The sequence below is a fragment of the Mus caroli genome, unplaced genomic scaffold (genome assembly GCF_978045245.1).
Source record: "Mus caroli unplaced genomic scaffold, Mus_caroli_1 scaffold_15, whole genome shotgun sequence".
Lineage (NCBI taxonomy): Eukaryota > Metazoa > Chordata > Mammalia > Rodentia > Muridae > Mus > Mus caroli.
In genome coordinates this window covers 27,890,766-27,904,645 of record NW_028227270.1, presented here as the reverse complement: position 1 = coordinate 27,904,645, position 13,880 = coordinate 27,890,766, and the positions used below count along the sequence as shown (strand labels likewise).

General features: G+C 39.9%; 1 protein-coding gene across 2 annotated transcripts in view; it reads right to left on the bottom strand.

The window, feature by feature from the left end:
• Positions 1-13,880, bottom strand: part of Jmy (junction mediating and regulatory protein, p53 cofactor) — a 61,818-nt gene that overhangs the window by 33,330 nt on the left and 14,608 nt on the right. For both annotated transcript variants that reach the window (XR_003834631.2, XM_021180378.3), the window contains exon 2: positions 4,943-5,116. Coding sequence is in view for 1 of the 2 variants with exons in the window: in XM_021180378.3 (XP_021036037.1) it covers positions 4,943-5,116 (174 nt within the window). In the remaining variant the exon portion in view is untranslated. The remainder of the gene's footprint in view (positions 1-4,942; positions 5,117-13,880) is intronic.

Below are 13,880 nucleotides of genomic sequence, written 5' to 3'. Positions count from 1 at the left end.
CACAAGCAATATAAACATGCTCTATGCACCACGTTTCCTTGGCTGCTCTGTAGACATGTGAACTTAGCAGCCAATTGTTAGAAAGCTTGGCTAATCATTTTATTATGTTTTATTGTACTCAAGGCACTAAGCAACAATCCTCTGGTAACATCTTTTCCTAACTTGGGAAACTTGAAGATGCTACAGCAGCCCTGTTCAGCTGGGTTATGTGCTAAAAACAATGACAGCTCTGTTTGGAATTTCAAGGCTAGAGAGAAAACAGAGCCTGTTTAACATGGAAAAAGGTGTGTGTCAGTTTTGGTAGTCAGCAGGGTAAAACAAATTTATAAATACAAATTCTCTGGCATGAAACCCCTTAAGTACTTCATTGCTAGGATACTGCATTTTGTAAGAAACTATTATGATATCTCTGTGCACTAAGATATTGGGAGAACCTAACTTCGGATTCCTCAGTGAAGCAAATGCCCACACAGATTTGTGAATATACTTATTGATACTGTAAGTACAATGTAACTTTTTAGGCAATGGGAATGTTTGTTCAATGATAAGCAATTATCAAGAACTTTTTTAAAAAGCCTTATGTGTTTATTTATATGTATGTGTTTTTCTGTGTGTGTGTGTGTGTGTGTGTGTGTGTGTGTGTTATGTGTGTGTGCTAAAGTGACAGTGGAGGCCAGAAGAGGGCATTAGATCCTTTGGAGTTGGAGTTAAAGATGGTTGGTTATAAGCCACCCACTATGGGTGCTGGGAACCAAAATTAAGATCCTCTGGAAAAGCAGTAAGTATTCTTAATCATCAACCCATCTCTCCAGCCCAATCAGAGCTTTGTAATACACAACCAAGACTGGAATATATAACTGTATACCAGCAGGCACCTGTCATCCTTGCTACTCAGGATGCCAACAAGGCAGATCCAAAGCTCAAGGCCAGATTGCTCAGTGAGAAAGCTGAGGATGCAGGCCAGAAACAAAGTATGAGTAACATCAAAAGACCCTGGATTTGATTCCCTGCCATATATCTCATAAAAGATTAGTATCCAAATAGGAGATGCCAATTTAAAAAACAACAACAACAACAACCACCTGGCAAAGAACCTAAGGAAACAGGACATTTGGCTAATTGGCATATGAAAATTGATCTATATCCCTAATCATCGAGGAAAGTAAGTCAGACCCACAATGAGGTATCATCTATTTAACTGGATCTTTGCAAAGACAAAAGGTTACAAATACTGGAAAGGAAGTAAAGAAAGACGTTTTGTACACTGCTGGGGAACACATTGGTGTTAACTATTATGGTAGCTCCTCAGACAAGTAGAAACAGACCACACAGTCTTCCAAGCTACATCTAGGTGCATGCACAAAGGACTTGCCATCAGTATGCTGAGATATGTGTGTCCAATATTAACTCAGCATTATTCACAATAGTGAAAAGATGGGATGAATGTGCGTGCCCATCCACATGACGAATGGACAGAGCCAGCACAGACACGCACAAAGACACATATAAAAATGCCACTCAGCCTGTACTAAGGAGTAGAATGGTACTAATCAGACACACACAAAGACACATATAAAAATGCCACTCAGCCTGTACTAAGGAGTAGAATGTACTAACTCATGTAGAAGGGAGGGACTTGGGGCATAGGGAAGATTTTGGTTAAAGGACACAAAATTTCTTTTAGTTTAAGACTAAGTTCAAGAGATCGATACAACACAGGAAAATATACTTAACAATATATAATACCCTTAAAAAAACATAACAGCAGATCCTAAGTGTTCTCACCAAAATTTGACAAATTATTTAAGTTAACTAGTTCAATTTTGCCCTTCTACAGTTTATAGAATATAAAACACATGACAAATAGTTTTATTAAGTATTAACTTAATAAAAATAAATTGTAAAGACACTGTTAAAAGTGATTTTATTCAATATACCAATTGAGACCTCACTACCATAGTTTAACCATGTCTCCCAGCCCCAAAGGTTCATCTGTTACAAACTTGTTCCCAGGGTGGTGGGTAATGGAAGTTCGGTAAAGCTCTTGAAGAGGGTGTGCCTGGTAAAAGACTGTTCCTTCAGCTCAGGGCCTGACTGACTGCACCATCATCTCTTCACACTTGCACCTCTAATGCTGCCTCCACCTAACGCTGCCATACTGATGCTCTCCCCAGAGCTGGCAACGCGCTAAGACTACTAACTTACCTTTCCCTGGGACTGAAAAGACCCATCAGAAAACAGACCAATATACTGACACACTATATACATTATTACATCTTCCAATCTATTAATATGCTCTACCTTCCAGTTAGGAAGCTTCCACCCAAAGCTACAACTCAAAGCTTTCATACTGATTATACACCAAAATTCCATTAAACTTACATATTCTTCCTAATAACACCTTTAAGATTCCTTTGAATTTTTAACATGACCTTTCTAAGAATACTACGTTTTACTTAACTTTTTCCAGTGTATGTATTATTTGACTGCTCTATTGGTTTACTTCTGGTGAGCCTTCCAGACTAACCCTGAGGAAAAGGAGTGATAAGATGGAAATGCAAACTGGGAGAGGCTCAGGGTCAGGTCTACATAGCGAGCTTCAGGGCAAACAGGACTACATAAACAGACACCCTGTCTCAAAAAAGAAAAAGGACACACACTGACACACACACAATCTATGTTTGCTGACTTAAAAATAAATTTAGACTAAGTTTCTAACCTATACTGAAATATGTTTTTCATGTAACCAAAGTTTGGTTTCACAGGTTTTTGTCTAAGTTTTGCCTGTTTCCTTACTTATTCTTAATCTTTTTCCTTTTTAATTTAATCCATCTTTTTGAAACTTCTTTGTTCTGTAATGCTGAGCATATACTCTACCACTGTTTTTTTCTAACAACTTTGGTGAGAAGCTTCAAGAGTTATTTTAGACGCTACTCTAAGAAATGCTTAATGTCATAAAATATTCCACAAGCCAAGCTTCAGTTTCACCCCTGCTGTCTTGTAAGGGATGCAGAGCAGAGTCAGTCCTCCAAGAGACATCCATAAGCCTGCCCAAAGTTTAGCAGTGCCACACAAGTGCCTCCACATGTCTTTTGGAGACATGCTAACAGCAGTACTATGGACTAACCAAAACCACTGTAGACTACCGGTTAGAAATGCTTTTATAATGCTATCAACTAAATATAAATCTGTTACCTATACATACAAAAACATAAAAGTAGAATAAATTTCAGCATCTGTAAGAACAGTGTAGTTAAATATACATATTGCTACTTTTCCTACTGCAAGACTTGTAAACTGGTAATTATCCCTACACACAATACACATCGTACCAATGGGTCAGAGTGAAACGTGTTTCTACCTCTATTTTAGGCACTAATTTATCTTTATAAATTAAGATAAAATAAGTTCCAGGAATTATAGTATTAAAGGGGCTGTCTAAAATATAAATCCTAGGTTTAATTTAGCCATTGTAAAAAAAAAAATTTTGAAATTTTACTCCTATAGCTAGCTTGACTATAATCTTCTATTTAAGTCCCAATTCTCAATTATTATGCTGGTTAGTTTGATGTCAACTTCATACAAAGTCAGAGTCATTTTAGAAGGAAGCTCAATTGAGAAATGTCCCCTACTAGATTGCCCTGTGGGTAGGCCTCTTGATTGATGATAGGACTAGGAGTTGGGGGGGTTGGGGGCACACAGCTCACTGTAAACAGTGCTGCCCCTTAGGCTAGTGGTCCTGGGTTCTATAAGAAAGCAGACTGAGCAAGCCATGGGGAACAAGTCAGTAAACAGAACCTCTCTATGGCCTCTGCATCAGGTCCTTCCTCCAGATTCCTGCCCAGTTTGAGTTCTATCTTGACTTCAGTGATAGACTATGATGAGGAATTATAAGCTGAAAAAGCCTTCTCCTGCCCAGGTTGCTTTTGGTCATAGTACTTTATCACAGCAAAAGAAACCCTAAGACAATGATCTTCAGTGAAACTAAAATATATCATATCTACAAGATACTATGTAATCCTAATAAGCATCTGATTTTAGTTGTGCTTATAACAAATACTTTGCCAAACAATTATAATTACTTTTTTAAAAATGTGTGTATTTTCTAACTTAATATATAAATAAATTAATTTTAAAACTTTGTCTTTGGAATGACAGCAGCCTACAGTGATGACTATTTCAAGCTACAGACAAAGACATAAATGACCCCATTGAGTAATTTGTGTAACAGTTCCACTTATCACAGTCATCTGACACACTATGAACTCAAGAACTGGATGCAGTGAATTACTAGGATATACGCCTGTATACAATAAGCATTCTTAAAATCACAAAGAATAAAACAGTAGAGGTTGAATGGTGTGAGAGGTAACAGCTTAGAACAGCAAGTATAGTGAAATATCATTTAAAGGAAGTTACTAATGTAAATAAATGTCCTCCTCTCACTGCTTCCTAAGAAAAATGGAGTGACTAGTGACAGTCTACAGATTTTCTCAAGTGGATACTCAATACTCACCGTGTTAATTAATAGAATCTTAACTCATCAATCCTGAATTGCAAAGGTGCAACACTGCAACAGTCCAAACTGGTGGGACAACCATGACATCTAGTTCTTTTCTGCCTTTCAGATTAGAGTCTCAAAATGTCTACAGTTCATTTCTACAACTTAAGTAAATTCTAATATCCAGTCTTAGGTTTCTGACATCTTTTTAATGAAAGTATTTATAAAAAACTGAGAATTCAGTATTTTTCAAAAGTTTAAGACTATGGCAACTGAGTATCCCAACAAGGACTTTGAAAAGGAAAGGCCAAGAATTTGTTTGCATTATTAAAAAAAAAAAAAACAACTTCTTTTGTAATGAAAATGTGTGTCTAGCAAGCCTCAGAACGACTAAGCAGAGTGGCTACAGTTTAGGCTTTAAAAAAAAGAAAAGCAAAATACCTTGATCTGCTGTCTTCGTAGCATGGCAAGTTCTCGCATGTCTCGGAATGGCTGAAGTAAATACTGGTAGAGCTCAGTTGTAGCCTCTGCAAGGCTGCTGTAGGCTTCGTCCTCCATCTGATATAAGTCCAAAAGCTCTACCATGCTTTCTATAGTCTTGTGCTTGTCCAAGAGCTGTGAACAAGAAAGTTTCAATACTAAGAAAACTAAATACTGTAACTCATAATAAATACTGTACTTGCTTGAGCCAGAATCAAGAAGTAAACACACAATTTGTATGTCATCACTCCTTTCTATACTTCAAGTGTCTCACTGTACAAGATCACAACCTGATTCACTAGAGAGAAAGAACTACTACCTGCCTGCCTTTAACTTGACATCTAGTAAATGTTCTTCAATCATATAATGAAACAAAACCAAAGAATACTCTATCATTGTGCTGGTTGGTTGTTGACACAAACCTATGCACATCTGGGAAGAAGGAAGAATCTCAACGGCAGACTGCCTCCTCTGTCAGGCTAGCCTATGGGCATTTCTATGGGGCATTTTCTTGATTACTATTTGATGCATGAGGGCCCAGTCAGCTGGGGGTAGTGCCATCCTCAGGTAGCTGAGTAGAAGCTGTAGAGAAGCATCCTCATCCATATATTGAGTGGGAAAGCAACCTCAGCTATATAAGATCCTATCTCAAAACTACATACCAGTACCAGTATGCGACAGACACACACACAGACATACACAGACACACACCACTAATACCTCCCAAGCATGAAGACAGAGCTATCAAAAAACTCTTAAAAACTGAACAGAACTAGTATATTGAGTATTGCTTGGGGGCTGGAGAGATGGCTCAGTGGTTAAGAGCGCCGACTGTTCTTCTGAAGGTCGTGAGTTCAAATCCCAGCAACCACATGATGGCTCACAACCATCCGTAATGAGATCTGATGCCCTCTTCCGGGGTGTCTGAAGACAGCTACAGTGTACTTACATATAATAAATAAGTAAATCTTAAAAAAAAAAAAAAAAAAAAAAAAAAGAAAGAAATTGGAACACCCAGTAAAAGCACCCATTCATCTGAGCACCTCACAGAGTATTGCTTTTTGTTTTTTGTTTGTTTTACCACAATGAAATTATAAGAACTTGAAAATTCTCAAAATCTGTAAGAGACTACAGATATGGCTCAGCACGTTTGTAGCTTCTAAAGGGCCCAGGTTTGATTCACAGCACCCACATGGTGGCTGAACAACTAACTCCAGTTGACAGGGGAGTCTACACTTCTTTTGGCTTCCAGGGCCCCCAGGCACACACACACACAGTGCACCGCCACATACATTCAGGAAAACGCCCACACATAAGATTTTAAAAAGTAACTTTTTTAAATCTGAAAAATAAAGAACATGCTTAGAGATATACCAAAAGAATCATAAGAAATGTAGACAATATTTTAAACTGATAATTTATTGTATACATGACAATGGTTCAAACTCTACATGCTAAATTGAAACATTTTAATTGGTTGTATTCTCATTATATATGAAAATTATACTACATAATTTTCACTATTAAACAAGGGGAAAATTAATAGTCATGAGACAGGCTGCTACCCTTGACATTTTGTCTGATTGGGCAAGTACAGAGAGCTATAACTTTCTAAAGAAGAAACCAAGAACAGAAAAAGTCGCTGTGAGGAGAACTGGATTGCTGTGCTCAAGCACACACATCCCCACCTGCTCCAAAGACAAGTAGGGTCACTCACTGCTTAGGCCTAGAATTTCAAGACCAGCCTGGGCACCTCTTCTCTCAGAAACAACAAAAATATAAATAAATATGGAAAAAGAAAGGAGGAAAAGAGGAAAGAGAGAGGGGGCAAGGAGGGCTGAAGGACAAGCAAGTTCATTTTCTGGGAACCAAGAACAGGATGGGAAAACCTAAACTGAATTGGTGAACTGTTGCCATCTCACTGTAGACAAATTTGAGAGTCCTGGTGCTAGACACTCTGGACCAGGAATGTAGTTCAGTGGTGCGACACTTGTCTTGACATAGCCCAAGTCTCAGCCGGGTTCAATGACCTAGTACCACAGAGGAAGAACAAGGCCCTATCCTAACTGTTTTGCATTTTACTTTCTGGATGAGAATGATTCTTGTCTTAGTTAAGGTTTTACTGTGAATAGACACCATGACCAACGCAACTCTTACAAGGACAGCATTTAATTTGGGCTGGCTTACAGGTTCATAGGTCAGTCCATTATCATCAAGATGTCCAGGCAGACATTGTACAGGAGAAACTAAGAGTTTTATATCTTTATCTGAAGGCCCCTACGAGACTCGTGGTTAGGAGGGTCACATTGCCCACCCCCACAGTGACACACATTCTCCAACAAGGTCACACCTCCTAATAGTGCCACTCCCTAAGCCCAGCATATTCAAAGTAGCCATTCTGGATCTATCTGATGCATTAAGGGCCCAGAATTTCATGTCACTTTCTGTGACATTCTGTTGTTAACAATAGTAACTATTTTACCAGAACCTAAACTACTGGCTGGGTTTACCAGAACCGTACTTATCTAGAAGAACAGAAACAGATCCAACTCATAACCTCCCTTGCCGTCTCTCACAGGATGGGGGGGGGGATAAGGTTAAACACTGAGAAGCACTGGTCAAGATGAAAGCCCAAAGTCACAGCCTGTCAGACTGACACCTCAGTGTCCCATACAATACTTCCCCACACTTCGTCTAGTACCTTGCCACCATACTAATAGAGGCTCCTATAATAACAAGGAAGAACCAAATGACAAAGGGATACTACATCTTAACAAGGTCTCTAGGGACACTCAAAGACTATCAGACAAAGTTTTAACCTGATACCTAGAATAACAGTCTTAATTCCTAAGCCCGGTGCAGTGGCTCTCAACCTTCCTAATGCTGGGATCTTTTAATACAGTTCCTCCTTTTGAGGTGACCCCCCCAACCATAAAACTATTTTAGTTGCTATTTCATAACTGTAATTTTGCTATTGTTATAAATTATAAATATCTGATAAGCAGGATATCTGATATGTGACCCCTGTAAAAAGGTCATTCAACCACAAAGGGGTCGCAACCCACAGGTTGAGAACTGTTCTAGTCAGCTAAACATAAAACTGCAAACTAAACACCTATTAACATCATCTTTTCCACTCAGATTATGCCCAGGCTATTAATACGAAGTCACAAGACACACTAAAAGACAAAATGTAAGAAGAAATGATCCTAACCAGATTCAGTAAAAGACAAGATAGATAGTAAAATTAACAAAACAAATTCTACATGACTATAATTAATACTATATACTTAATCGGAGAAAAGAAAATAGGATTAGCTAAATTAATTGCCTGACAGAGTAGACTTCAGTGCAAAGGAAGTTATCAAATACAAAAGAATATTAAACAATGAAAAAAAATCCTTTATATGTGTGCATGTGCAAATGGAGCACCAAAATTCAAGACAAATGAAGGCTGCAGGAGAAAAACATGGAATCCACTGTTAAAGAGGAGACCCCAGGACCCCTCGATAAGAAAACATGAACCAACACTACATCCACCGACTGGATATCACCACCATCTATCTCTCTACCAACCACTCTGGATATCACCACCATCTATCTCTCTACCAATCACTCTGGATATAACCACCATCTATCTATCTACCAACCACTCTGGATATAACCACTATCTATCTATCTACCAACCACTCTGGTAACTGCAGCAGAACATATCCAACAAGGCAGACATCTGTGTCATACAAACATGACAAATTTAAGATTAGAAAGCTTATCAGATATACTCTCAAACTCTAATAAAATTAAATTAGAAATCATTAGCAGAAGGACTACCAGATCTCGTAAATACTTAGATATTAACCAAGTTAATTCTAAATAAGGCATGAGTCAAAGAGAAAGTCTTTTAAAAAAAATCATGCTGGGGAAGTTTAGAGAAGTGGTTCAGCATATTACTCTTGCAGAGAACCCAAATTCATTTCCCAGTACCCATGTTGGGTGGCACAATTGCCCAGAACTCCACCTTGAGGGGTAACCAACTTCTGAGCTCCTTAGGGCAAGTGCACTCACATGTACATGCTTACACACTGGCATAAATGAATTCTCATAGTTGAAATTAAAACCTTAAAAAAAACCAGTAAGTGAAAATACAACATTAGACTTTTAGACATACAGAAAAGCAATACTGAAGGGGGGAAATATATAACACTGGAAACAAATATTTTAAATTATATAAAAATAAAAAAAGAAGGTCTGGAGATGGCTCAGCAGTTAAGAGCACCAATGGCTCTTAACCAGAGGTTAGGAGTTTAATTCCCAGGAACCACTCATTGGCTCACAACCATCTGTAATAGGATCTGATGCCCTCTTCTGGTGTGTCAGCAACAGTGTACTTAAAATAAATAAATTGCTAGGAGTGGTGTCGCACGCCTTTAATCCCAGCCCTCAGGAGGCAGAGGCAGGCGGATTTCTGAGTTCGAGGCCAACCTGGTCTACAAAGTGAGTTCCAGGACAGCTAGGGCTACACAGAGAAACCCTGTCTCGAAAAACCAAAACAAAAAACAAAAAACAGAAAAAGAAAAGAAAAGAAAAGAAAAGAAAAGAAAAGAAAAGAAAAGAAAAGTGTTAACAAGAGTTAATGAAAGGTTAACAAAGAGAAGACATAAATAAATACTAACATCATTAGTTAAAGAGAATTTATCCTTTACTGGTCCTGATCTACATCAGGTTCTGGACAGCAAAAACAAATTAAAAAAGAAGGTTAGGGGTCAAGATCTATACAGGCAGTATGAAATTATTCTAAGATGCTCCAGCTACACAAACAGCTGAAGAAGAGTTCTGGTATTCTTGCTGCAGGAGGACTCAGAATTGCTATATACAATTGAAAGGTGTGAATACAATAGAATGAAAAATAGACTCAAGTCTCCAACAAAAAAGGAAAAAGAAAAAGAAAAAAAGACTAGTGTTGACTATTCATAGCTTACTCAGAATACCTGCTTGCTTTGTCCAACAAACATTTCAACCACACTACATTACAACAGACTTCTCAGATTGTATGGGACAAAAATGCCCCTTATATGACATATGGATGCCATTTCTTCTCTCAATGAACTTGTTTGAAGTCCACTGGAGAAATACATTAATCAAACTCAGAAAATTTGGTTCACCACTTGCAAATAAACTTGCAGATTCATGTACCAGGAAGGCCATAAGGGATTCTCTGCACAAAAGGAAGCAAGCTGTTCCTTTCAAATATCCCAGGTTTTAAAGAATCAGCAAGGAATTATTTCCACACACACAGATCTTAGCCTTGGTGTAATATCACACCCACAATCCTAGCACTTGGAAAGCATTATGTACTAAGATGTAATTCAAGGGCATCATGGCTACAGAGTGAGTTCAAGGCTAGCTTGGGCTACCCAATCATACAAACAACAAGAATAAAAAACAAACAAACAAATACCTCTAACAACAATCTTAACCTTTGTGTGAACATACACAAAAAAGAGGAGTGGGATTACATCAAAAGTACACAGTTGGCAAGCTGAGTTAAAAGATTGGAAGGTTTACATAAAATTAGCAAACTGGAGAGAGCACACTAAGAGAAGTCCTAGCCGGCCATGATGGTCCAGAGTTACAAGAGCAGGAAGAGACAGGTTAGTTCACAGGCTCCTTGTACTGTCAATGAAGTTGTTGGTGACTGTTAGAAATTTATTTAGATACAAATTTTAGATATAAATTTGGAACTGGAGAGATAGCTAGCTGCCTCTATTCTCATCACCCCATGGCAGCTCAGAACCATCTGTAACCAGTTCCAAAGGATCTGGTGCCCTCTTCTGGTCTCCAAGGGCATCAGGCACAAAAGAGGTGCACAAACATGCAGAAAACACACACACTTTTTTTTTTGGGGGGGGCGGGGGTCGAGACAGGGTTCCTCTGTATAGTCCTGGCCGTCCTGGAACTCACTCTGTAGACCAGGCTGGCCTCCAACTCAGAAATCCGCCTGCCTCTGCCTCCCAAGTGCTGGCATTAAAGGTGTGCGCCACCATGCCGGGCTCACATACACATCTTAAAAAAACAACAGAATTTGGTGATAGACTGGACTTTAATGTATTAGCATTAAGGATGGACTACTAGATCTCTGACAACTCAGTTTCTGATGTGTACTAAGACTAAGGACAGGAACAAATAACAGTGTTTTTAGCCAGGTGGTATGGTACATACCTTTTAATCCCAGCACTCACCAGGCAAAAGGCTGCAGATGTCTGTTTGGAGCCAGCCTGACTACATAGAGAACCCTGTATCAAGCGATAGATAAGGAGGAGGGAAGAGGAGAATTAAGGACGACTACTGGGTTTCTCAGGTTTGCTGAGCCTGGAACAAACAGCAATGCTTTCGTAGGAGCAGAGAGAGTACAGATGGAAGACAACGCTTCAAAACGGTGGAGTAAGTGCTGAGATCTGATCTGTAGCTATGTACTGGAATGTACTCTAAATTCTGTACTCTAGGAGAAGGTTCTCACATGTATAAGCTTTTGTTGTGAAACCTTGATTCTTGATTTAAAACTCTGGTTAAATAAAATTGACTACAGCCAATTACTAGAGGGATTAGAGATAGGTAGGTTTTATGTTGCCTGAGTGAGTGGAGAGACGAGACACCAGGTGGAGAAGGAGGAAGAATGAGAAGAGAGGAAGAAGCTGCTATGAGGGGAGATGGGCCATGAGCATGTGGCCAGGATAAACAGCAAGTATTTGGGGTATACCACTGAGGAGGTAGCCAAGTCAGCAGTTAGAAATATAGACTAGCAGTTACCCCCAGTAATTGTCAAAGCCAAGTGAAATAACCATTGCCTGAGTCTCATTTATTTATAAACTAGTGGGGGATAAGTTTAAAAGTCTTTATGTAAGTACACTGCAGCTGTCTTCAGACACTCCAGAAGTGGGCGCCAGATCTCGTTACGGATGGTTGTGAGCCACCATGTGGTTGCTGGGATTTGAACCTCGGACCTTCGGAAGAGCAGTCGGGTGCTCTTACCCACTGAGCCATCTCACCAGCCCAAGTTTAAAAGTCTTGTAGGGGTTACAAATGTTCTAGGTAGTCCTCACACCATCAGAAAGACTAGTTGAAACAATCTAACAGGCTTATGAAAAATGCTGACAGTAAAGGATAGTAAATGTTTTAAGTTCTCAACCCTAATACTGCAACTCCTTTAATACAGTTAGTTCCTCCTTTTGTAGTAACTCTGACCATGAAGAATGGAAACATTGTGGGGCTGGAGAGATGGCTCTGCATTTAAGAGCACTGACTGCTCTCCCAGAGGTCCTGAGTTCAATTCCCAGAAACCACATGGTGGCTCACAACCATCTGGAATGGGGATCCGATGCCCTCTTCTGGTGTGTCTGAAGACAGCAAGTGTACTCACATAAGTCAAATAAATAAATACATCTTTTTTAAAAAAATTTATTGTTGTGAGAGCACTGAGACAGGCATGCTACAGGGTCACGTGTTTGACTATACTCATAGTGGATAGCCAGAAGCTAGAAACCACCCAGATGACCCACAGTGGAAGAATGGATACAGAAAACGTGGTTCAGTTACACAATGGAATACTATTCAGCTATTAAGAACTAGGACATCATGAATTTTGCAGGCAAATGGATGGAAGTAGAAAATATCATCTTGAGTGAGGTAACTCAAACCCAAAAGGGCATACATGGTGTGTACTCTAAATTAGTCAAAAAGTACAGAATAATCAGGATACAATCAAGAAGGTCAATAAGCTGAAGGGCCAAAGTGAGGATGCCTCGATCCCACTTGGGAGAGAGAAGAAAGCAATGGGGGTTAGGGAGCCACAGAGGGAGGGAAGGACCTGAGTGGGAGAGGGGACCGGGAGGGGAAAGGAGGAACACGATCAGGTATTGGGGGGGGGGGATCAGGAGTGAAGCCCTGAGGGCTAGCAGAAAGAATGGAAACAGGCAACCTGGTGTGTGTGTGTGGGGGGGGGGGGGGGGGCGGGGCCTCTAGAATGTACCAGAGACCTTCGAAGTAAGAGACACTCGGGACTCAAAGGGAGGGACCTTAGATGAAACACCCAACAGTGGGGAGAGGGAACTTGCAGAGTCCATCTCCAGCAGGAAGACAGGGCAGGGTAGACGGATGGGGTTGCCATCCCACAGTTAAAAACTGACCCAAAATTGTTCCTGTCTAAAAGAACTTCAGGGACGTAAACGGAGAAGAGATTGAGGGAAAGGAGGTCCAATGACAGGCCCAAATTGGGATCCATCCCCAGGGGAGGCTCCAAGGCCTGACACTGTTACTGATGCTATGGATGGTGTGCTTGCAGACAGGAGCCTAGCATGGTTGCCCTCCAAGAGGCCCACATGCAGATACTTACACCCAACCAATGGACAGAAGCCAGGGACCCCTGTGGGTGAATTAGGTAGGTTGAAAACTTGCCATAAACATGGAACTGTCATTTCATTAGAAAGAAAAAAACATTGTACCACCCTGGCCCCCCAAAATTCTAGGTAGCATTCAATGGTAGTGAGAAAAGAAAAACAGAGTTCAGCCGGGTCAGTAGGTATTAATAAAATCAAAGGGAGAAAAAATAGGATAGGGTTTTCTGGTTTTGGTCTGCATTTGCTTTAAATGATTATCATGGAAAGAAATTTAACCGTGGCTCAAAAATCCAGAATTTTGCAGAGCTTCAGTTCCCAGCAGCACAGAGTCAGTCACAATCATCTCTAACTCCAGTTCCAGGACACTAGGGACACCTTCTTCTGGCCTCTACAAGTACCAGGCAAATAAGTTGTGTACAGACATATACATGCTGTCTAAACACCTGCACAAAAGCACAAAGTTTGACTACCAGCACCACAAAAATAACTAAAGAACAATGGAACAG